This window comes from Eulemur rufifrons, chromosome 2 (genome assembly GCF_041146395.1).
Source record: "Eulemur rufifrons isolate Redbay chromosome 2, OSU_ERuf_1, whole genome shotgun sequence".
Lineage (NCBI taxonomy): Eukaryota > Metazoa > Chordata > Mammalia > Primates > Lemuridae > Eulemur > Eulemur rufifrons.
In genome coordinates, this window is record NC_090984.1 from 56870828 (window position 1) to 56897342 (window position 26515).

General features: G+C 39.0%; 1 protein-coding gene across 1 annotated transcript in view; it reads right to left on the reverse strand.

Moving 5' to 3' along the window:
- Positions 1 to 26515, reverse strand: part of AVEN (apoptosis and caspase activation inhibitor) — a 148209-nt gene that overhangs the window by 3314 nt on the left and 118380 nt on the right. The window contains exons 3-4 of the mRNA XM_069462108.1: positions 6705 to 6775; positions 1200 to 1295 (exon numbers count right to left, since the gene is read on the reverse strand). Coding sequence (XP_069318209.1) covers positions 1200 to 1295; positions 6705 to 6775 — 167 coding nt within the window. The remainder of the gene's footprint in view (positions 1 to 1199; positions 1296 to 6704; positions 6776 to 26515) is intronic.

Below are 26515 nucleotides of genomic sequence, written 5' to 3' on the forward strand. Positions count from 1 at the left end.
TAACCAACTCATCACGATGCTCAAGCTTAGCATCACATTCTGCCACAGAAGGAAGCTTATCATTTTAGTTCCTAGGGTCTTTTTTTTGTTAACTCAATCGAGCCACAATTAAACTTTGAAGTTCTTCGTGGTATAGTCCTTGGGTCTCCTCCTCTCTTAGTTCATCAATTGCCACCTCATCTTGCTAACTCCCAAATTATTTTTAGCCTTAACTCTGCACCACAGATTTTTACATCCAATTGATGGATAGTTCCACTTGGATAGCTCAGAGGCACAAACTCATCATGTTCAAGCCTTACGCTTCCTGATACTCTCTACCACTGAGTTGCACAAGCTGGAAAACCTTGAATTCTTCCTTATCTGCTCTCTCTCCATGTTCGACATATTACCAAATCCTGTTAATTTTACCTTTGAAATACTTCTCAGTAAAGTCTGCTTCTCTGCCATCTCCACCGTCACTACCCTAGTCCCAGCTGCAGTGCTACTCACCTGGACCCCGTGCTAGTCTCCTAACGTTCCTCCCCTCATCTGTCCATTGTGTGTGCACAGACTTGCCCACAAGCACGCACACTCCAATCCCACAGTCTACTCTCCATCATCAACGTCGTTTTGTTAATGCAGATCTGACTGGGCCCCTCTCCTTTAAATTCCAGTTCAAATGTTCTTCTACTTTAGACCTCAGCTTATCTGTCACTTCCTCAGGAAAGTTGTTCCCAACCACACCACAGAAGACCCTGATCTACTCTCATGACACACTGTACTTCACCGCAATGGACTTACAGCCGTTTGTCTATGTTTGTGTGACTATGTGATGGATTTGATTCATGCCCATCTTTCCCAGCGGAGTAACCTCCAGGAAGGCAGGAACCATGTCTGTCTACTTACCACGGTGTTCCTAGTGCTGAACACAGTCTGGCATATGAATATTTTGAGTAAAATAACAGCCAGACTTTATAGTTCTACATTTCATTCAATTCCATGACATTTGATCCTTTAAAATCTTTCAAACATAAAATTGAAAAGAATAACTTAAAAAATTATTGCATTGTCCTTTAAACTTTACAAATGGCTGCCTTGATATAAAGCCCTCAGCTTTATGAAGAGCTGAGTCTGAGACCTCCTGCAGAGGGAGCTCTCCCCTCTTTTTCTTCTCCTGCCCTAATCCACACCAGCTTGAAGAAGCCTTCCGGGGTTTTTACCTGAACCAACTCCGCAGCAACGTTGAGTCGCAGTGACAGAGGCAGTTCTTGAAGGGCTCGAACCAATGACTCACTATCCACGTAAAGTGCTGAATTCTATATATATATTTAAAAAAAGGAAATAAAATATCAGGTGATGATTAAGTATGACCTTTTGGAAATAAAACAGCAGAAGATGAAAGAAAGTAACTGCAAATAAATCATCCACTGGAGTTGCTTTGGGCTGGGAGTCAGTCGGATCGTAAATCACACCTGATGTGCTATAGTTTCCATCAGCTCCACGTTAAGACCAACAAAAGCACAACTACCTTCTTGAGCCGGGGCTCACACTGTTGGACAGCAGCAGGGCGGTGAGCACCCGCATGTCAAGCTTGCTCAGTAACCTGCAAACTGGGAGGCTTTTGCAATTACTGGCCAGCAGAAAGACAAATAAGCATTGAATAAAATCGAAGTGGATATCACCCCTACGTGCAGACTGCTGGCCTTAGGGAGAAGAGGGAAGGGCTGTTTAGACAGTGAAATGGGGCTGACAGGTGTCTCCAAATGCTTCTCTTTGAAGGAGAAAGCAGAGAATAGAAGCTTAGCCCCTAGCCAGCTGGACTCTGTGTGAGGCCCACATTAAAGGCTTCCTTTGACTCTTCCCATTCACAGAAGCAAAGTCATGTCAATGCATGGACCTCACAAATTGACACTATGTGAGAAAACATTCCAGGTAATCCCCATGGTCCCTAATAGCTGCTGCTAAGTGTCCTGGCCACTCATGGGAAGCAAAAAACTAAACGGTGGTCACAATGATGTTACATACAGAGGCGTATACCACTGGCCTCCTAGTCTCCCAAGCACTGTCACAGGCCCAGCAAGGACCACCGTCCTATAATCACTGCCTTCAAGTTGAAGAAAATCCAGTGGTCATCTAGTGTAATCTCTACTTCAATGCAGGAATGGCTCAGGTAGATGGGTTTATGATGACTAGAGTTGGAGACACATTCCTGGTGGGCTCAAACAGAGCCCTGCCACTAAAGCCAGACTCACTCTAACCCCTAAGCCACACAACAGTGGGACATGGGGACTGAAAGGAAGGATCCGGCTTTCCAACTGGCCTTCTGAAGTTGTCCTGAGATGGCTAGCTCTTAGATCAGCAACCTGGCAGCACCCAATACGACCCTTGCCCTGGAAAAAGGGATTTTCTATCTAAAAAATATAGTGTATAGTATATTTAAGGAACAGGATCGAGGGCAGCAATGCCCTGATAAGAATGCGGGAAATTCAATATGTATTCAGGCCATTCCTTTAGTCCTGAACACAGCACATTAAGTGCTATGATCAAGACCAGCATGGCCAAGTCTTTGTTCTCAAGTTTGGGGAAACCCTCTCAACCCCCTATAAAATCGTGATCCTGAATGTTTCACCCACAGGGAAGTCACCACATTACAAGCAGGAAATCTCACCGTTCCCACTGCCAAGTGTCTGCAAAGTCACACCGTGTAGATCCCCTTCCCTCAATCTATAAAAGAAGGAGAACTTGACCTCTGCAATTCCTGGCCACCAGTCCATGTCCTCTCTTAGCTCTCTAGAGAGGGGCTGTTGAGATGTGCTGGGATCTAGCTAAAAGTGTCCAAATTTCCTCTGCCCTCTTTTGCATCACGTGCAACACAACTACAAGGAATATTATAAACAAGGAAAAGTTTGTGAGACCAAAGATATAGGGAACGGCTGGCTGTGTTCATGAGCTGTGCTCTGAATGAAGCTCAGTGGTGTCCCCTACTTGACTGTCGTCTTCTCCCACATTCCTGATTCCCTCCCATCATCTAGTGCCCAGCTGACGTTGCACCACCTCCACAATGCCTTTGCAACACTTCAAACCAGTGTTTTCTGTGGCTTCCCCTGTCTCCTCGCAGGAGTCCTGTGGCTGAGAACCTCCCATCAAACGCCACCGTGTAAGATGACTTTCTTTTTTTGGTCACCAGTTTGTCCCATTAAGAGCCAAAGTGCCCACACTGGGCAGCACTTTGGAATAAGCTGGGCAGCTCTTTAAGACACAGATTCTCAAGCCTCACTCACAGAACTAGACTCTCTGGACAAGTGGGTCTGAGAATCTACACCTTCAAAAGCCAGGCCCTCAGGAACCACTGCATATCACCCAGCAGCTATTCAAGGAAAGTCTATTGAATCAATAAGTCATTTGTGTCAACAGAAATTAAAAATGGAATAAAGAAAGCTTCAGGACATTTAAAAAATATCTATTTATTCACCCAAAGAAGTTCTCTTCCCACCCCTTCCTTCCTTACATGGTCCCCACACTGTCCAAAGAAAAGATCTGAAAATCCCACTCACAGATCCAAGGGACCAACACCCCATGGTAAGGCAGGCCCATGGCTACGGCACAGCACCCTGACTGCCGCTATGGCCCCTTCGCCCGCCTGCACGCAAGCCACAGAGCAGTCAATGCAAGTCACAGCTGTGGTACTGGGTCCCTGTCTGCTAGAGTTCCAACATGTCCCATTATTTCTTCTACTTCTTGTGTCACTGGTCACGCGAGGGCATGAGGAACAACATCTATTAATATATACATAAATATACTCACCCACCCCCAATTCCTGGCCTTTTTCTCTCTCAAGCAAGAAAAAAGAAAATTTATAAGTATTGACAATGAAATGTTTAAAAGAAAAGAAAAGAAAAGAAAGGAAAGAAAATTTAGTAAGGAGTTAAGTGAGACAGGAAATAGTTTTGATGGGGAAATAATAAATTCAGTTTTAGACGTGTCCTACCAATACGTCAAACTCAAAATCAAACTTAGCTTCTTTCCACTCTTCTTCTGTTCCAGTAACAGCACCACCACCCACCCGGAGACTCAGGGTGGAAAGCTAAGCGCCACAGCACATCTTCCTTGTCCTTGGGTCGCTCATCTGGTCAGTGGCCACAGTCCCCCACTGCAAACCTACCCACCCACAGCCCCTCTTCCACCCTTGCTGCCTGCACCAAGCCAGGCTCTCACCCTTTCCCGGTCACCCAACGGAACATCCTCCCAGCTGGTTTCCCTGCCTCCAGCCTCTCACCCCAGCTGTTCAATCCCTCCCTCCTTCCCAATATTGCTCAGGTCAAATCTAACCATTTCCATGGTCTTGCTAAACAAAACTTTGTTAACAAATAATATTAGTAATAACAGCTCATTCTGAGTGTTCCGTATGTGTCAGGAACTACACTAAAGGGCTTTACCTTTATTATCCAATTTAATTCCACATTACATATTATTAGTTCCATTTGTAAAGATGAGAAAACAGAGAAGGAAAGAAATTTGCCCGAGTCACAGAACTAGGATTCATATCAGGTCTGTGTCTCCCAGGGGTGGGGAACCTGCAGCCTTAAGGCCACACGTGGCCTTCTAGGTCCCTAAGTGCAGCCTTTTGACTGAATCCAAACCTTACGGAACAAATCCTTTTATTAAGAGGGGTGCAACAGAGAAACATGAAGCTTTTCGTGCCTCCTTTGGTCCTTAAAAAAGAACAATCTTGAAATGAGAACGCCACATGTCCCCCACCCCTGCGCAGAGTTCTTTCTCTGAAAAGCAAGACCAAACTGTAGATGCTAACTAGCCCCGACCTATCACTGAAGCCTCCTCCCCTGGAACTGCTACACTCCGGCCACACCCTTCTCTGAGCACAACCTGGTTCTGATCTCATCACTCACGATGTTCCCTCAGACAGGACCTGCCAGAATCATACCTGTCCACCAAGGCCCATTCAAATGATCTGTCCCCATGGTACTGCTCGTAATCATTTCCAGCCCAAAGTAGTTGTCTCCCACAGTATCACACTAGCTCATTTATCACACCACTTATTTTATGTGGCGTTCTTTTTCACTTGTTATATAAGTATCTCCTGAGCATCTACCGTACTAAAGCTCAGCCATTATGCTCAGGGGCCTAGAGCAATAAACAGGCATTACTCTCTGTCTTATTCATTCTGAATAAGCTCTAATAAAATGTCCAGTAAATAACAAGTGCTCTCTGTTTTGATGAATTAAGAAGCTTAGAATTATTTAAAACTCTCAAGATATTTATAATATTCTCTGATAGCCAATAAGGTTCAAAAGGAGTTGAAATGAGAATTGTTTGGCTTTCACTGTATTCCTCAACCATCTCAGTTTGTCTGTTTTCAACTTGTCCTACAATTCTAAACAGGACCTCAGGCATATGCCTAAACAGACTCAAGCTAAGGCAAAGACAAACTTTTTCTTGTCTTTTCTTTTTTTTTGAAGACAGAATCTTGCTCTGTCACCCAGGCTAGAGTGCAGTGACCGTCATCATAGCTCACTGCAACCTCAAACTCCTGGGCTCCAGTGATTCTTCTGCCTCAGCCTTCTGAGTAGCTGGGACTACAGGCATGCAACACCATGTCTGGCTAATTTTTCTATTTTTTGAAGAGACGGGGGTCTCACTATGTTGCTCAGGCTGGTCTTGAACTCCTGACCTCACCCAATCCTCCCACCTTGGCCTCCCAAAGTGCTGGGATAATAGACACAAGCCACCATGCCTGGCCAACATTTTTTTTTTTCCCTCAACTTTTTCTATATTATATATAACATACCCTTTGTAAAGTGCCAGGCAGTCATTTTACAAGTGACTCCCCTCCCCATGACTTGTATGAGTCAATGTCCACCCCAAACAACTGAGCATAAAACCAGCTCAGAGATCAAATGAGCCACCCACAGCATGTTTGCTGATCTGGTAGCAGAACAGAGAGGAGAGCGCCTCACCCCTGGGCTTCTGGCCTGCTGTTTCAGGCACCTCTCTGACGCGGTGGGCAGACTGTCTAATCATTTTATCAGAAGCTATGCTCCAGCCCTGCAGCTGGGGAGCATGTGACAAGCCACCATTAAGTCTCTGTATATTTTAAAAAGAAGAGAGTATCTGTCATCTCTTACATGGTAACAATCAGTGAAATCCTTCTTGGAAAATAATCAGAATTCCTTAGAAAGAAAATATGGCATAAACACAAAGCAAATACAGCATTTGGAATTCATGAATTCACTGAAACACTTCTATAATATTTTCCCTATTTTATACCTTTATTCTCCTAATCGTAGGAGAAGAGTTATTTAAAGCTATAAAGTTAAGGGTTTTCTCACCTAACACCAAAACCAGGAAGGGAGAAAAAATTAATTTTCAACTCTAAGGGAATTGTGACAGAGTGACAGAAGGAGGAAAGCCAAATGGCAAAGTCGCCCACTTTGTCAAAATCATTACTGCTGCGTTTCTACCTCACAACCCAGTCCACATGAGTAATACGCACAGATGACCAGGTAGAAAGGCGAACTCTGGCTTCGAGGAATTGTATAATTTTAACCCTCTGAAAATGTTCTGAACAATTTAGGTAACTGAGAGTAGACCCGATATGAATTACTACTCTTTTCCACAGGAAGACTCTATCGCAACAATGACGTAAAAGGTGTCGGCCTTCAGCCTGAGAGGGGCCAACCCACATCCCAGACAAACTTTTATCTTACCTGTTTTGGACATGATGCTTCACCATCCCATTCTTTCTCCTCAGCAAACCGGAACTGTGAGAAGGAATCCCCTAGGAATAGAAAAAAAAATGTATGTTTATGCAAAAGCCAAAGGAAAACTCTCAGTTCTCTACATTCTTTTCTGGAGCAAAAGTGTCATTTCTGAAGAGCTAACATTCTCAAAGTCAGTTGATACCACACTGCAAGGTCCTGGATTCCACACCTTTACCCAGAGATCTGTGCATGGTGGGCACTCAAAAAAATTGTTGGCAACTGCATTCATTGTTCCATTCAATTCTCAGTAAGCCACCATCCTACATGCTTCTTGAGGGACAACTACACAGTTGAGGCCTGCAGACATGGCCACTTATTCATATTTGGCATATTTCCATCTCATCTGCTTAGTTAGTGTATGCAAGGAGACTTATATTTATAGTTTTGGTAGTAGGCAAGGCAGAAGAGGAAGGGGAAGAATGGAGCTGAAGGAAGGGACTGCTAGACTGATCCACAACTTAACAAACTTAAAATGTCTTAGAGAAGATTACCAACCTCTACTATCACTTGAAAAATCACCGAGGCAGAATGTCAAATGCAAAATAAAACTCGAAGAATGTGCTTAGATCATAGGGTAAATCATGGTGTACTGCTCTGAGCTCTTGCAATAAGGGAATATGAACATGTGAGATCAACATAAACAAGCACCAGAGACGATCCTCTGCAGCAAGCGCTGTCACAGGCTGACTCTGTAAACGGGTACACACGGCCTAGCTTTCAGGATCCTCCAAACTTTGGTCCCACTTCATTAACTCACATTTACTTTCCATTTCTTCAAACTTTCTGCTCCAAAGTCAGGCTTTTTTCACATTCCATATGTACTTTATACTTCATCCTATTTTCATTCTTATTTTTTTATCCCTCCCCCTTGTCTAGAGACCCACACACCTCTACCCATGGTTTGAATATTTGTCTCTTCCAAAACTCATGTTGAAATTTAACCCTCAAAGTGGCAGTACTAAGAGGTGGGGCCTTTAAAAGATGAATTAATGGGTTAATGGGTTATCATAGGCGTGGGACTGGTGGCTTTATAAGGAGAGGAAGACCTGAGTTGGCACACTCAGGCCCGTCGCCGTGTGATGCCCTGTGTGCCTTGAAACCCTGCAGAGTCCCCACCAGCAAGAAGGCCCTCACGAGATGCGGCCCCTTGACCTTGGACTTCTCAGCCTCCATAACTGTAAGAAATAAAGCCTTTTTCTTATAAATTACTCAGTTTCAGGTATTCTGTTATAAGCAACAGAAAATAGACTAAGACACCCTTCATATTCTATTTATATTTCCAGACTCAAGTACAGGCCCACTTCTTCCCTTCCCTGATAACCCTCAGGTGATCTAACTATAGAATTTATTCTATAGCGGGGAAAAGTAGCAAAGAACTCAAAATAAAGAGAGGGACAAAGATAAAATCAGAACCTACCTCCAACTCGTCAATTTCCAAAAATTCCAAAACACATAGATCACAACATTAACATTGGACAAGATCAAATGCAAGGCAAAAGGACCAAGAAAAAAGGGTAAATTTACTTAATGCTTAATTGTTGGTATTAATAAATCCATTTGATCCCTCAAAAATCATGATATAAAGGCTCTGAATAACATAATAAGATCTCATATGTATATGTAGCTATATACATGTATGTGTGCACTTACTTTATAAATATCCAAGCACCATTAATTTTTAAATCCTCTTTTTTTTTTTTCTTTTTTGGAGACAGAGTCTTGCTCTGTTGCCCGGGCTAGAGTGCCATGGTGTCAGCCTAGTTCACAGCAACCTCAAACTCCTGGGCTCAAGCAATCCTACTGCCTCAGCCTCCTGAGTAGCTGGGACTACAGGTGTGCACCACCATGCCCAGCTAATTGTTCTATATATTTTTGTTGTCCAGATAATTTCTTTCTATTTTTAGTAGAGACGGGGTCTCGCTCTTGCTCAGGCTGGTCTCCAATTCCTGAACTCAAGCGATCCTCCCGCCTTGGCCTCTCAGAGTGCTAGGATTACAGGCCTGAGGCACTGTGCCCGGCCAAACCATTAATTTTTAAAAGGACCATAAGGACACAGAAAAAAAAAAAAATCAGTAAATTCTAAAATGTAGCAGCCATACAAACCATATTCGCTGGTGATAAGGTAAGTAAACAGAAATTAATCACAAAAATAAAAATAACCAAAAAATATTTAGAAATTTTAAAATTCCTTCCCATATGACTTTTTGATCAGAAGAAAACAGAACTCAAATTGTAGAACTGGAATATAGAAAAGAGTAATAAATTAATATAAATCAACCCATAAGATATGCGTAAACGTGTTCTCAGAGAAAAACTTAAAGTCTTAAATACTTTCATTACTAAACAAAGAAGGAAAAGAAATAGTTGATTGTTTTATAAAGTTGGGGGGGAAAGTACAACACAGAGAAGCTGGTGAAAAGAATCAATAGGTTTTTTTTTTTTTAATTAAAGAAATAAACACACCAATCTTCTTATCTAAATAACTGAAAGCTAAGATTATGCTTCAAAATATAAACTAATACCACTGTTGTCTAATATTTTTTTTAAAGGGCAGCCAGTGCAATTAGAAACAAGAATGAATTAAGAAGTATCAACACTGGAAAGGAGGAAACAATAACATAATAATTTGAAGAAAATATATTCGTGTGCCTGAAAAATCCAAAAGAATGAGTGAAAAAGAATTCAGAAAGGTGGCTCAATTACAAAATTTACATTGAATAATAAACAGCTCTCTACAGTTAGAAAACAAAATACCAGAAAATATCCCATTCATAATAACAATAGCATACACAAAATTCCTAAGAATTAACCAGGAACAAACATTTATTAAAAGAAATTGTTTTTGAAATAAAACTTAGGAGATGGAAAACTCAGTAGTATGAAGATATCAATTTTACCTAAGTAAATCTACAAATTCAACATTTAATTCAAATCTCAAAAGGCTTTACCTTATCCAAATTACTAAAATCTACTTAAAAAATTTGTGGAACTAAGATTTTTTTTTAAGGGTGAAGAACTTGTTATTGATTTTAAAACTATATCCAAAAGCCTCAATAAATGAAATGGACAGCCACTGGTGGAAAAAAAAAAAATAGATCACTAGAACATAAGAGAGTCTAGAAATAGACCCTATCATAATAGTAGCAAATGATATCTTGGAGAAATAGATTATTTAATGGTGTAAAAGCAACTGGCTGGCCATGAGGAAAATTAAGCTAGATACCTATATCTCATTTCTCATACTCAAAAACATATTCTGTATAGATCAAAGCTTTAGATATTAAGGAAAAAAAGGAAATCATAACACTATTACAAGAAAGGAGGGCTGAATTTTTTATTATCTTAAAGATGGCATATTTTAACCACTGTAAGAAATACATAAAAATGAAAACCTTTAGTATGACAAAAATGATAAATTCAAAAGATAACACACTGAGAAGAAACATTTGTAGCACATATTATAGGCAAGAGTTAATATTTCTAAGATACAAAGAGCTTCTGCCAATCAATCAAAATAAAGCAACCCAACAGAAAAACAGGAAATGGGGAGAATATAAGAAATATGATGGCTTATATATATGACATAAATAATACATGTAAGAATTAAAAATCAATCTGGCAGATTTTTAAAAATTGACCAAATAGCTGAATGCTTTATTCAATGTTATTTCTGGCATTCCTGAACTTCAATATTATAAAGGATCATATGACTTCACAGATTCCTATCATATATAACCAGCACAAGATTCAGCAATGCAAATAAGGCATGCTATACATATTTATTTTTAATATCTGAATATTCACATTCAAATATAAGTAAGACTCCAAATATGACTGATGAGCTTGTTGTACACCAATCTTCTTGCTGAGAACTAGAAGAACCAGGCCCTCCTCCCCAAAATCTCTCTCAAGACATCAGAGAACTACCAAGGCAGTGAGGACTTAAGGACAAAGTTCCCAGAGAGAAGACAAGCACACAAGGAGGTTAGGCTAATATTTGGGACTGCTTTTCCCCTTGAGGCATTTTCAAAAAGTGATGTTGAGAAGCTGAAAACAGCATAAAGTAACAACCCAGGAGGTTGAAAAGCTGAAGAGAGCTCTGCTGGTCTCCCATATGGGGTAGACAAATGGATGAGGAGGAGCAGACTTGGAAGATTAAGGCTTTCAGGTGGGACCCCACCTTAGAAGAAGGGGGAACTAGGAATTGCCTCGCTCTCACAAATTCTGAGGCCCAGCCGCCAGTCAGCTCAATCTCTGATTCTGCCTACAAGCAAAAGTAAATCCCTTCTGGGGAAAAATGACACTATAAACAGCCCAAAATGATCTCTACAGTTTTTTTTATATACAATGTCTAAAAATCATTAAGAACCATCAGGCATACCAAAAGATGAAACCAAAATAATAGAAAACCAAGAGAAAGGAAAAAGGAAACAAATGACAATATAAAAAGATCCACAGAGATTAAGATATTGGAGTCATCAAACATGGGTTTTGTTATTTTGCCATGTCAAAATTTCAAGAATAGGAAAAACTATAAAATCATAAATGATGACATCCATGAAGTCTTTTCAGATCCATACAAAATAAGGTATACACATAAAGAAAAAGTGTCAGAAAAATGAGATACCTAAACAAAACACGTTCTCAGTAATAAAACCTCAAAACAATAAAATTTAAAATTGCTTTCTTAAAAGTTCTCCTAAGTAAAGCATATAGGAGCTAATTTTAAACAAGTTTGGTAAAATGACTACTATGGAATACCAACCTCTCTAATTCTCTCACCAGACAAAAGAGTGCTCAAACTTGTTGTAACTATGAATCCTAGAACCAAAAGTCCTTCTGGAAAACACATTACCAAAATTCTTCTTTCTAAATTATACTGTAAAGTGCACAAAAAGAATGTTGGTATTACCAAACTGGCTGCTTTTATATCTTATACATCAGACATTTGGACATGCATGAACCACCAGAGACCTACTTTAGGTAAGACAGCATAAGGTGTTCACAGGGCATTCAATTCTGCTCGGGCTTTATTTGCTTACGAGAAGAGTTCCTGGTCTCTCACACTAACATGGTGAATCTGACTGAAGTAGTAGGGAACAGAAAACCTGTAAAGAACAGTGATGGCCAGCTGTTGTTGACAATGGAACAAACATGGTGAAGTGTGAGTGTCTTAGGAGTCATAAGCACTCAACAGCTGTGTGTTCGGAAAGTAATGACAGCACAGTGAAATGAACAGAACTAGAGAGCACAAAGGGAGTCTAGCACTTTCTTCCCTCTTCTTCAACTAATTTCCTGACTTATGTGAGATTGTAGAACCAGTTTGCTGTGTATTTACACAATGTCCTTAAACAAGATGGAAGAGCAGCTAGTGCTGTTACGCAGCCTGTTTAAACAACAACAAAAATCCCGTAATATTCTACTTGCTGATAAGAATACTAAAATAGCAGCCTACTAAATCCAACGGTTACTTATTATGAAGGTCATTTATTCACCGGAATCTGCTTAAGCAAGGTAGAGGGAGATAGCAAAACTGATGTAGGTTGAGAGTTCATATTTTCCTTACATGATAAAAAGTCTCATATCTTTCTACTCCAGCAATAATGCTGAAGTCGGAACACACACAATGAAAGCTGAGAAACAGGAGATGTTGAGAAAATTTTGTTATATTTTAATAGTCAACTACAACTGCTCTATTGCCACATAATCTAGAGCCAAAATCAATGAGAGATTTTTTTTTAATCAAATAATTGTGTGAAACAGCAAAATTTTAGAAAATTAGAAATAAAAAATATACAACATGGCAGCAATCATAAGTGTGCTTCTGAAAATATTCAAAAAGAATGCTTAAAGCAGTGCACAATGCTTCAATATTTGGGATTGCTTCAGTGAAACACATGACCAGCTAACCAATCTCCAAAGACAGGGGTTGATGAACTGACAGTCTTTACCTAGTCAGTTACTATTTGGAAAGACAATAAGCTTAACTGCTGAAAGACAACATTACCATCATCAGCACTCTATTCTGGCAAAGCTAGCCAAGCAGTACCTTGTTCCTCTACTCACCTCACTTAAAAGCTATTAATAGTATCTATTTGGTATTACGAATGTGGAATATAATGTATGTTGACTATAGGAATAATCTAACAGCTGACAGTGAGAAATCACCATGCCTGTTTATTATCTAAATCTGCCCACCAAATTTTATAATAAAATTTTAATAAGTTTTTTGAAATTTCAGATATTTTTCTTATATCTCTGAAGTCCATTTCACAACAGTAATATTTAGCTTTAACTTCAGCCAAATATGATTTAACACTTGACCATTTGGCCAAAATATGTTTTGGTAAACCATAACATTCAATTAGTGAGACTCTATGAGACCATTTAAAAAATTAGGTAGGGCCATATGTACTGACACAGAAAGATCCCCATTATCTCAACTATTACATTAAAAAGGCAAATTTTAGTATAAGATACATGTAGATTATATAAATATATATACATATCACAAAAATACGAATTTATGCACAGAAATGAGTCAAGACAATTATATACCTATTTTAGAAATGATGATCTCTCAGAAGGTGTGATTGAAGGAGACTTTTTCTTTCTGCATATTTTTCCAGCTGAATTTTCCTTTGTAAATAGTAAACACGTGTTACTTTTAGAACTGAACCAAACAGAAGTAAGGCAATCTCAGAAAACAGCTAAATTTTCTTGAGGGCAAAGACCTTCTCAGAATGCATCTAAGAGAAAATATTCAGGGATCTCAAAAGTTGGAACCACAGATGTTATTCTTTCTAAACCTCAACTTTATAGAACTATGAAGAACCTTCACTCTAGAGAAGCTCAATGTTCTGACCCAGGGCCACACAGCCAGTTCATGGCTAGACACCAAGACTCCTCAGATCACAGCTAACATTACTATCCTAATAAATTAGTTACTTATTAAATAACAAAGCTCTTTCCACTACTTCCACTAGGTTTCTTGGATGTCCCTGAGTTCCCCAGAACAAAAACCAATGCTCAATCAATATTTTATATTTGGTATACTAATATTTGATATGTTGACAATGTTTGAAGATATGAAGGCCAGACTAAGAAATAAAGAATTCCTCATTTTAGGAAATCATCTAAGGGGTTTCCTTAAATTATGCCTCTAGTACTTTTAAAAATAAGAGTCTTTTTTTATAGAACTCTAAGTATTCTAATAATGATAGTGTGGCAAAATAAAGGTGACATACCAACCCCATCACTGTACTTACAATATCCAGGACGGTCACTCTAACTTCCCAAACTGGTCTAACACACATCTTATAGTCAGAGGCAAAGTGGACACCAGGATTCCTCAGTACCAATATGCTTTCAAAAAGCTTACCATCCAGTCACAGATAATACAGCTTTCAATTTTAACCTTACCCTTTCAGCCCCAACAACAAAAAAGAGCTTTCCACTAAGCAAAAGTACTTAACTATAAAGCTCTCCAGTGAGAGTTTGTATGGGATTACAAGGAATAATCTTCCTCCAGGCAGAAAGAAACCTGTAAAGAGTTTCAGTGTGGACCATACAGATCAGGTGTATATGAAGAGTGACGGTGACAGAAGATCTGTCCAAGGCTAACATCCAGTTCTGATAATCTGGTATTGGCAATTCCCATAAATGGGAACCCCTCCTGGCTATTTGGATCTTTTACTCATAAAATGACCCAGATCTTTGTGGTACCTCCTTTAGGAAACCAATTCTAGACAGCAGAGGGCTGTATCATGAGTTCTGGATGGGTATTTCATTTTAAGATCCATTTTCCTGGCTCTTATCACAGCCCTTAGAACATGCCATCAACCAGGACACCAAGTCTCTGAGAAATTACAAATGAACTTTATAGGCTGACAAGATCACAATCCTCATAGAGACAGAATATGTCCCACTAGTCACCACCATGGCTGCCATAGGAAATGAAATGTCCCCCTTCATTTCTCTGACGTTCTCTAGTCTCATCTATGAAAGAAGGCATATTTGGAAGGTCAAGGTGGATCCTAGGTCCGCAGACTGACACAGATCCAGGAAAAAGCCATAGCTCAGCCTATAGGACATACAAATTCCTCACCATCCCCAATTTCTAGCTTCCATGGATGAGTCTTTTTAGACGCAGACGTCCTTCACTTCAATATTTACCCTAAAATAAACAACAGCTAATGCTTTGTTTCTGTGAGGAAGACTATACAAGTCACTACAGTGATTATTTAAAAAGTGGGGTTGAGCTAAAAGAACAAGAAAGGTAATTAAAAAAAAATCTCTCTTCCTGCTCAACAGTGACTTACTTATATATTGGCTTTCTCACCAGGTGTGGGGCCCAAAAAGCCCCTGAGCATCAAACGTCCACATTGAGCATTACATAGTAGGATGTGCCTATCTTCCCAAAGCCCCTAAAAAGCTGCTTCCCCATCTGCGTGGACTATGTTAAAGAAAAGCCAAATACACTAAGGTGCCATAAAAGGGTTCTAGTCTTTATGAGAACAGGATGATGCTGACATTCTGGAATTCAGAATCTGGCTGTTTTCCCCAAAATCGTTGATGAATATTCTGTGTTATCCCAGTACGACTATAGACAATATGGTAAAAATTCTCAGATCAATCGTTTTCAGAACAAAGCCAACATCAAACCCTGGCACAGAACTCCAGGACGAGAGTTAATGATTCAACAAGGCTGACTAAATAAGAGAATCTTCGGATGGACAATGAAGTCGTAAGATCCTAGCAGTGATCTGCAGTAGGACAGTGTGTTAGGATTAGGTCTGGGGCATCATGGCTTAAACAAGATAAAGGTTGTATCTCTGTCAACTAAACTAAGTCAGACTAAGGCAGTCAAGGCTGGTATAGTGACCCAGGCTCCTCCCGTTGCACTACCACGCTTCTTGTCATGATCCGGTATGATGACCAGAGCACCTGCTGTCCCATCAAAGTCCCAGACAGCAAGATGGAAAAAGAGTTGAAGAAAAAGGGCAAAAGGTATGCACCATCTGTCTGTTAAGGTTTCCCAGGAACTACAATGGAACATTAACACTCATTTCTATTTTGGCCAGAACTGTATCGTATAGTTCTATAAAGCCATAAAGTATGTAATTAAATTTTTTTCAAGCAGTCATATGCCCAGATAAGAATCAGGGGCTCTATTACCAAGGAGGAAAAGGGAGAATGAACGTGGGATGGGGAAGCAAATACTCCCTGTAACAAGTTATGAGAAGGTCCTACTCCAGAGGTGGATGGTTAACAAGGGTCAGTGTCTCGGGTAGGGACCACGCTCACTAAAACATGAGTCATCTCCCAGTTATCTCGATAAAATACCTCTAACACCCAAACTTCCAAAACTGGAATTAAATTTTAGAGAATATGCTTTCAGCATTTTTTTCAATTCTGATACGGGGTAAGGATGGGGTAAAATTTAGTGTCCAGCATAATGTAAGACTTTTTTGTATCAAAATAAATATTGTTTACTACCTTTCTAGGGGAAAATGGGAATGACTTTGGGAGTAATGATTCATCTATTTATTATTTTGTTCAATTTTTTCATACATTTTTAGCAGAACTATGAGCCAAACACTATTGCATGCTAATTATATATATATAGAAGACACACTCCTTGCTCTCCTTGTTCTTAGACCCTGAGTTGAACAAGACTACACAAAACAAACAAAAAATGAAATTTAAAAGAAATTTGAATTCCTTCCTCAAAGCATGAGAAGGGGCTGCATTCCCATTATGATTTTACACACAAACACACTCTGATATGCTCATGGCACTAATTTACTTTGAAAAGATTTAGTCCACCTAGAGCTTATTTGTATTTCATTTATACCTTACCTGACACACAAAATGTTGACTTTGTTAGCTAAATCAGTTGGTGAAAACTACCACACAAATAAACTGCCCACCAATCCCACCAGCAATCGTGCAACCACATACAGTTCACTCCCAGGAGCAGATAAGAAAGAAGAGCTGTATCAATAACTTTCCCATATACTAGCAATAAAAAATAACCCCTTCATGATAGCAACAAAAACTTAAAGTCAAGACCTATATGAAGAAAACTATACAGAAGGATTCTTGTTTATTCATCTGACAAAAATTTACTAAGAGCCAGACAGTGTATTCAGTGCTGAAAGTATAAAATTAAATAAGCTAGTGTGAAACCTTAATGAGTTCATAATTGCAAAATAAGCAATTACAGAACATACAGTGACGGACAGAAAGTCTTACAGGAACACTGTGTGTGTAGTGGGGGGAATGATGACTTCAGGTGGGGGCAGAGTCAGGTGAGGCTTCCTCGAAGAGGTGATGCTTGACTTGAAGGACGACAAAGAGCTGGCCGGGCAAAAAGCAAGTAACTAAAGGCAGAGCTGAAATCAGAAGGGAGAACATGCCAGTACTGTGGAGATCCGAAAGTAGTTTGATGTTACCAGAGCATAAAATTTGAGGGAGGGAGTCATGAAAGATAAGGACAAAGGTATAAATGGAAAAGGTAACATTTCTGGAAGAAACTTTGCAACCTTAAAGATGTCAATATGAATAGTTACATTCAGTGTAATTCTAATCAAATTATTATTATTAATAGTTTACATTCAATATAATATTTAAACTCAATGCAAATGATATTAGTATTTCTATTCGATGCAATACTAATATTGTCTATAGAAAATACTTTTGGAAGTCTCCTTTTTTACTATTTTGACATAACTCAGGTGAGATGTACTTCTTACAGATATTTAAAAAAAGATTTTTAATTTATATATACTTGAAAATACATCTTTCAGAAAATAACATAAATCCATTAACAAAACCATAAAAATGGGTATCTTTGACTATTGCACTACAAAAACTTTATTTATATTTATTAATTTATTTACTTACTTTTAGAGACAGGATCTCACTAGGTTACCCAGGCTAGAGTCCTGACCTCAAGGGATCCTCCCGCCTCAGTTGTCCAAGTAGCTGGGACTACATGCGCACGCCACTGCGCCCAGCTCACAAAGACTTTAAATAACATATAAATTAAATTCAAAAACTCTAGTCTAAGTCAATATAAAGAAACCTTTCCCACCAATGCCCAGATCATTTCTGCTAGCATCCAGCAGATCTCTGGCTTTTATTGCTCTCCCACTGTTGGCTTGTGAAGTCTGTTTTGTTTTATAGTTTGATTTTGTGCACACACTATGATCTTAGCTGAAAACTCAAATAATATTAGACTAATGATGAAGTTCATATTGTCCCTTGAATTTGCCTGTCTCACATACCACTATAAATCTTAAATTATCTATTTCTCTGCCTCTTCTCCCTCCTATTCAACCCAATGGGTGTGAACTATGGTTCTGCATTGAAAAAAAGTCAGCGCCCAACTTGCCTTCTCACCCCATTAGATTTTCTTTTATTTTTAGTTTTGAAAAACACTACTGAGCAGTGATTTAAATGGACAAATGATATGCAGAGTAATTTGAATTTTAAAAGTTTTTTGTTTTGCCTTCCCATCAAGAATTAAAGCAAATAATGTGCAAACTGTGGTTTTTAATCCCCTTCAGGTCATGTCCGTTGAGACTAACAAGGCAGCTGTAGCTTCTTGTCACAGCACACAGGTATAAAAGATCTGGCACACAGTTTGAGGGGGGTTACAAAGCTCAGTTGCAAGCAAATGTGCTTTCCACCAATGGAGTGGGGACACCGCAAAGTGGATACAAACCCACCCAATGTTCTGCAATACCAAACTTATGGAAAAGCAATTTGCCACAAGGTGTCAAGGCAAGTTCCCTTCACAGGGTGCCAAGCTGACCATTCTCTGAAGACACTGATGGTGTCTAGGTTTTTGTACCTTGATGCTCAGAGGTATTTGTTTTCTTCCCCAAGGGTAAAGGGGTAACACACATTATTTGTTCAGTAGTTTGAAGCATGCAGTGATCTGATCTTTGTGGGGGCTCCACACCACCTTGCTCCCCTCAAAGCCAAGATAATTTCTGCATTTTACACACATCTTCACTAAAGCATTGTAACTGTTAGAGCCTAGTTTTTATCACATATTCTTGGGACTAGTACAGTACCTGGCACATAGTAGGCAGTTAGTAAATGTGTATTTAATGTATGAATAATATGTAAATCTATGCATGTCAGAATAAATGAGCAAATGAATGAACATACAAATCTAAGACTACATCAACAAATGAACATAAGTAGTCTATGTGCCACAAAGGGGATAGAGGGACAGAGTAATTTTTTAAAAAATGTTATTTTCATGAAGCTTGACAAAAAATATAGGCTAGAAGTATAAAATACGGAATTATGTTTGCAATCAGAACTTTCCGGTAAACCTCAAATAAGAACAAGTGGGAAGGAGGGGAGACGGCAGAGATCTTCAATTAGAATTTCTCTTAAACTACCCTCACAAATGAAGAAAAATGAAAAGAAATTAAGGATGGATCTCAAAACATAAATATTCTAACAGTTAGCACTATCCAAGACAAGTAAGCAATGCAAACTTACGAGCTGGTGAGCTATGCACATCACCATTACAAAAGGAAAAGTCCTAAAATATTTACTAAAAAATGTGGCTTTAAAAAATTCCCCTTGTTAGTACTATAATAAGCAAGTTTTAGAAATTCAACCCCAGGGAAATTTTAATATATAGCAAGAGACTGATACAAACACATGCTATGCTTATATTAGAAAGTAGTATTTTTCCTGAGATTCTGTTTTTGAACTATTGTTTGCCATGCATAATGATCTAATATAAATTCTTTGGAAACATAGCTTTGTTCTTTTTGCACTTTATCTTTCCTGAATACAAACTGTCCTCACTCCTAGGAAAATGAAATCTACCTGAGATGTCCTGGAGTTAGTGACAGGCACAGCAGGAAGGGACATGCCCTTCCTACATTCCTTGCTGCGTTCGTGCAGCACCTCTGATCAGCTACTTCTGGCTCAGAGCAAACGAGCAACAAAGCAAAGCAGCAGCTGAAAGAGCGTATGGTCACAGTGTTCCATCAGCAATACCAAGTTCCTTCTCAAACCTTCCCAAACACGAAGAAATGGGAAGAAGGAACAACCCCGAGGCCAAGAAATGTACATATCTGTTAACCAGCTCCTAAAATGGAGAACTGGGAAGAAGCTACTGAACGCTGTCAAATCTCCAGAAGGAACCAACCTTGGATAGTGTGGTTAAAGAACACTAAGGCAATGACAGGCTTTTACCAGGCTCTTACTCCTCTTTCCAGTAAGTGAAAACTGAAACCACTGACAGGTAATACTATAAACCTAACCCAAAGTTTAACAAACTGAAAGAACATACATAGTTGGGGTAATAGGGTTTTTCTCTCTTAAAAAAGAAAAAATCTCCAAATCTGTCAAATGCACATTCTTTCCCCAATAGCTGATTCTTCAAGACTCATATTTCAACGTAAAGCCAGGGTTTGGGCATTTTTTTATTCTTGATATATATTCCTAAAACTAGAATTACTGGGTCCAAGGATAAAATATACTTTGATACTATTCTGTATTTTACTGTATCTACTGAAAGATAAATCCAATTTGCAATTCCATTCACAGTGTGTTCATCCACTTTTACACAAATGTGTATTAAGCACCTACTATGTGCCACACCAGAAGCTAGAGATATGGAATAGTCATAAAGTTCCTGCTCTCATAGAATTTATATTCTGCTACTTAAATGTCTACTAAGGGAAAGAGACATTTAAATAAATTCACCTACTTCCTGAAAGCCCTATCAATAACTTTTATGTTTATGTCCACAATTATAAGTATAAGGCTTCTTAGGTATTAAGTATATTGAGAAGTATAAGCCTTCTTATTAAAAAAATATAATGTTGTTTTAACTTATATTTATTTAATTGCTTATAAAACTCTCCATTTTTCTACATAATTTTCTCCTAACTCATATTTCCTTAGATGCCAATTGCTGTGTGTAATCTGAGTGATTAAAAGACGATATCTGGAAATTAAACTTTGGGCCACCTTTTGGATGTCCTGATTCTATAGCAGGGCAAGATCCCAGAATGTTCTTTTACTGAAAGCATTTTCCTTCTCTAACTTTGCTCTAGGGCTCAGTGTCCCAGCTCTCTCACACCCACCCGCAGGTTTCTGGGTTCTGCCTCTGGTGAGCAGCCTCACTGAATTCAAACTAACTTAACTCCTACTCTCTAGTATGGCAATATTTTTAATCAGACTTGAGTTTTAATAGATTTTCTATCTTTAAAGCTTAACCTACTGGTCTTCTCATTGTTATTCTGCTTTGGTTCCTATTTTCTGCCTCACAGATACTTTTTGAACTTATACCCTGTTTTCAATTCATATTGATGGTCCCCGGTATCGGTCGGTCACCACCATTTGTTAACTGAATTCTCGCAGCTATATTCTAACTGGCTTACCTACCTCCAATACAGTGTGGCAGTTCCCCACCAACTCCACCAGATAAACACAACAATTCATTATCTGTATTATATTCAAAATGATCTTTTAAAAATGCAAATCTGATCCTGCCAGTCCCTTATTTAAACCTCTCTTCAGTTGCCCTCTGCTCATCTTAAATAAAGTATAACAACTTCTATTTCCAGCCAAGATGGAGTACCAGGGACCAAATTTATCTTCCCACCTGAAACAACTAAAAACCCTGACGAAATATGAGAAATAATGGATTCCAAGATGCCAGACACAAGATGACTAAGGATTGCCCCACCTTACTGCCCAAAGAGAGTTTTCAGGCTGTGGTGCAGGTCTGGGGGAACTAAGCAGAGTCCAGTAGACTCCCCGAGTTGAGCAGATGGAACTGAGAATGCAGGGAAATCACTGTGGCTAGAGTGTGTAGGAGAGAACACCAGAGAGGAGGGTGAGTCACAGACAGACAGCTCTGCAGACTACTGAGCACTGTGTAAGCGATGAATTACCGAAGGCCAGGAAAAGAACCCCACCCAGAAGGATTACAGGAAACGGTATCTGGTTCTCAAACACGGCCAATGAATATTAAAAGTAAGACCTAAAAAGATCAAATTGTTTCCAAGTAACTGTATCCCAGGACAAAACTGCATAATATTTATAGGAATACAAAATTATGATGCATCCAACAAAGTAAAACACAATTTCTGACATGCAATCAAAAATTGCCTAGCATGCACAGAAGCAGGAAAATAATGACCCATAATGAGGAAAACGATCAATCACCAAAACCATGCCAGAACTGACACAGATACGAAAATTAGCAGGAAGGAACATTATGGCTTGTTAATATAGCTTATGTCACCCAATACAACCCAGCCCCACTTAATTCCCCTGGCCTCAGTTCTCCCCCTTACACTGTATACTTCAACTCTACTAAATTTATTTTGGTTCTTCAAAAATGCCATGCTCTTTCTTGCTTTCATATTAACTATTTCCCCTGGCTATAATGCTTGTCTATCCAGTGGTGTCCATGGAAACTGTCCTGGGGATTGAGGAATCCTCATTTGATGTGTTTAAAAATATCCATGGTCTAAGTATGCCCACCATGGCCAATTTCAAGCTATCAATGGTTTAACCATCAACTTGCGAAGTTCCTAAACTTTTAACAATCAACTCTTATGAGCCGGTACAAGCCTGTATCCACCCCTCTCCTCACCTGCTTGGAGTCTGATCATTCGTCCTCGGGTCTCAAATTAAACATCAGTTCCTCTGGGAAGCCTTCCATGATCCTTCAAACCTAAGTTAAATGTTCCTCCTCTGCTCCCATAGTACACTATACTATACCATCACAGAACTTATGATATTCTATTGGTACTACCTGTCTGATCCATAAACCCCAAGGAGATACTGTGCCACCCTACTCATTAATCTATCTACAGAGCATTAGCACAATAGCTAGCAAAAATGACACTGAAAAATTAGCTGAATAAGCAATAAAAAGGAACAAAGTACTGATAAGCACAAGAACATAATGATTCTCTAATGCACTATGCAATGTGAAAGAAGCCAGACACAACAGGCTGCATACTTGCATTTGTATGACATTCTGAAAATGACAAAACCCACAAATCCATGGTTGCCAGGAAAGGACTGTAAAAGTACATGAGAGACATTTCTGGGTTGATGAGAATGTTCTATGTGTTGATGGTGGTGGTGACGGTGGTGGGTGGACTTGATGGTAGACTGTATACATTTGTAAAAACTGTATACCTTTACTCAACATAAATTATACCTCAATAAACATGAATTTATTTTTTTAAACAACAGCTGAATGAATCAGTCAATGCCAAGGAGACAGTGATGAGTAAAATGCCACCCAAACTCTTAACCAGTTTACAACATAATGGCAGGGGAGGAGTAGAGACTAGATAAAGACACTGTATTAGTTTCCTAATAAAGTGCCACAATCTGAGTAGCTTAAAACCACAGAAATTTATTTTCATAGTTCTGAACACTCGAAGTCCGAGTTCAAGGTGTTGGTAGGGTCATGCTCTCTCTGAAGGTTCTAGGGGAGACTCCTTCCTAGCATCTGGTATTGCTAGCGATCCTTGACATTCCATGGTTTCTAGCTACATCACTCCGATCTCTGCTTCTACAGTCACATAGCCTTCTTCCCTCTGCATCTGTCTCCTCTGCATCCAAATATCTCTCTTCCTTTAAGGACACCAATCACTGGATTAGGGCCCACCCTAATCCTGTGTGACCTCATCTTATTAATAACTTGATTATATTTGCAAAGACCGTATTTCTAAATAATGTCACATTCACAAGGACTGAGGACTAGGACTTGAAGACATCTTTTGGGAGGGCAAAATTCAACCCATAACACACACACACACAAAAATAACTATGAAATAAGGCAAAAATGTGACACATACCAAAAGATAAAGTGCTATGGTTTAGAAGCCCTAGGGGGGGTTAATGGAGGACTTCATGGTGTTTGAAAAATAGTATTTGAAACGGTCCTGAAGAGAAAAGCATAATCTGGGCCATGAGATATAAAGAAGAGTAGGATATTCCAAGTGAAGGGGAAAATGTTATAAGACAGAGGCAGGAAAGGGTGATGATAACCAGGAAGGAGTCCAATTTAACAAAAGCATCAACTCTAAGTGTGATATACTGGAAAGATAAGTGAGGATCAGGTAGCAGGTGGTCAAATGCCTAAATGAGGAGTCTGTACTTAAATTTACTAGACTTTTAGGAACCAGTGAGGGGTAAAAACAGGCCTCTTTTCTCACCCCTATCTCTATGACACAGCGAAAGGTTCAAGTAAGATGACAGGGCACTTTCAAATGTAGTTTGTTGGACTGTTCACATCACCCAGGTAGCAATTACTGATGTTCAAACCGAATTTTCCCTATTGATCCAGCTACTGTACAGTATTAGAACTAGAAACAGCTGGAGGGACCTCAAAGACTTTGCTACTGTGTTTAATCTATTTGGTTTATCTGCTGAAACAGTTTCCTTTTGAAAATGCAACATTGATTCAAAAGTGTTTGTATTTACTTGCTTCCATGAAAGCCTTTTTTATTGTTAACTTGGAGGCTAGCACACAAAATTTAGTAAGATTTCAGACTTGCAGACAAACTATTCTCTTAGGTAATTTCTCTCTCCAAAAGTGTGTTCCAGAGGTCAGATCAACTCATTCTTTTAGATTAAAAGCTGAGGATTCTCAAATCATAGCTTGGTTATTTTTTATACCCAAGTAGAAAGTCATATGACTAGAGAATACAGATGACAGCACTTGAGCTGAGATTCACAGCGAGAATGCCAAGGTCACAATTATTGCATGCATTCTTGTCCTAGCATCTACATTTGTATTTAACAACCACTTTTTTTTGTTCTATTGGAAATGAGTCCTTGAAACTCTGGGATCTAAAAGGCTACCTCTCCCACAATGCCATTTTACAGCTACATGTTCTCAACTGTCTGAGATTACAGCCATTCTATTTAGTGTGGAAAAGTGGATAAAGTGTTGGAAAACAATTTTTAAATATAAAGAATCTGATTATATAACCAAATAGGTCAAGTAAAATATCAGTTTGGTGCTGTATTTCTTTCAACCGCATGGTAATTACTGTTTTATATCTAAAATTTGACATTTACCCATCGGTAGCAAGTTTAAATCAAATTATATTTCTAAGTCTCAATTGTTCAATGTCATAAATGCAATACTCAGATAACTATTAATCGCCAATGGATAGTTTATTATTTTTCCATCAGTAGTGACCATGAGACACCTCTCCTATCCCTCATAGATTCTTTGGGTTGGAGCTATAAAGAAGGAATTGGTACAATAAATAAGTTTGAGGACTACTCGTCTAACTACATTTCAAAAGTAAAGACAAATAATTTAAGGATAAACCACTGACTTGTATTTTTGGTGCCTTTCCTGTCCCAATTAATTGAGAGCCTTGTTTCCTAAATTTTCCCACTTCACGCTGTTGTTTTTTTTAAAAAAAATAACAGCTATATTGAGATATAAACTTGCCATACAATTCACCCACTTAAACTGTACATTTCAAGGTTTTTAGTACATTCATAGAGTTGTGCAGCCATCACCACAATCAATTTTGGAATATTCTCATCATCCTAAAAGGAAATCTGTACCTATAAGCAGTCATTCTCCATTTCCTCCCTATCCTCCAGGCCCTAGACAATCACTAATCTATTTTTTTGTCTCTGTGGATTTGCCTATTCTGGAGATTTCACATAAATGGAGTCATAAAATGTGGTTTTTTGCGACTGGCTTCTTTCACTTAGCATGTGTTCAAGGTTTATCCAAGATGTTATGTGTATCTGTACTTCACGTCTTTTTATTTTCAATGGATGATATAGCGTACATTGCCTTAGTCCATTTCAGCTGCTATAAGAAAATGTCATAAACTGGGTAGCTTATAAACAACAGAAATTTATGTCTCACAGCTGTGGAGGCTGGATCAAGGTATCAGCAGATTCAGTGTCGGCTGAGGGCCAATTTCCTGATTCACAGATGTGCCTTCTTGCCGTGTCCTCACATGGTGGAAGGAATAAATAAACTTCTTTGGGCCTCTTTGATAAGGTCACTAATCCCATGATGAAGGCTCCAGTCTCATGACCTAATCACTTCCCCAAAGGCCCCACCTAGTAACATTACCTTGGAAGTTAGGATTTCAACACACGAATGTTTTGGAGAGACACAAACATTCAGACCACAGCATACAGATTTATCATATTTTAATTATTCATTCATCAGTTAATGTAGCTTTACTTTCTTTGAACCCAAATTATGCTTGCTTATAGTTTTGTTTTTTATTAAGTTTTATTATGCATATGTGAGGTTTAGAATATGATGGGGGGTTTTTTGTTGGTGGTTTTGTTTTTGTTTGTTTTTTGTTGGTTTTTTTTTTTTTTTTGACAGTGTCTCTCTCTGTTGCCCAGGCTAGAGTGCCGTGGCATCAGCCTAACTCACAGCAACTTCAAATTCCTGGGCTCAAGCAATCCTCCTGCCTCAGCCTCCCGAGTAGCTGGGACTACAGGCATGCATCACCATGCCTAGATAACTTTTTCTATATATTTTTAGTTGTCCAGCTAATTTCTTTCTATTTTTAGTAGAGACGGGGTCTCACTCTTGCTCAGGCTGGTCTCAAACTCCTGATCTCGAGTGATCCTCCGGCCTCAGCCTCCCAGAGTGCTAGGATTACAGGCGTGAGCCACCGCGCCTAGCCTATAATATGATGTTTTGAGATACATATGGATAATAAAAATTACTATACTGAAGAAGA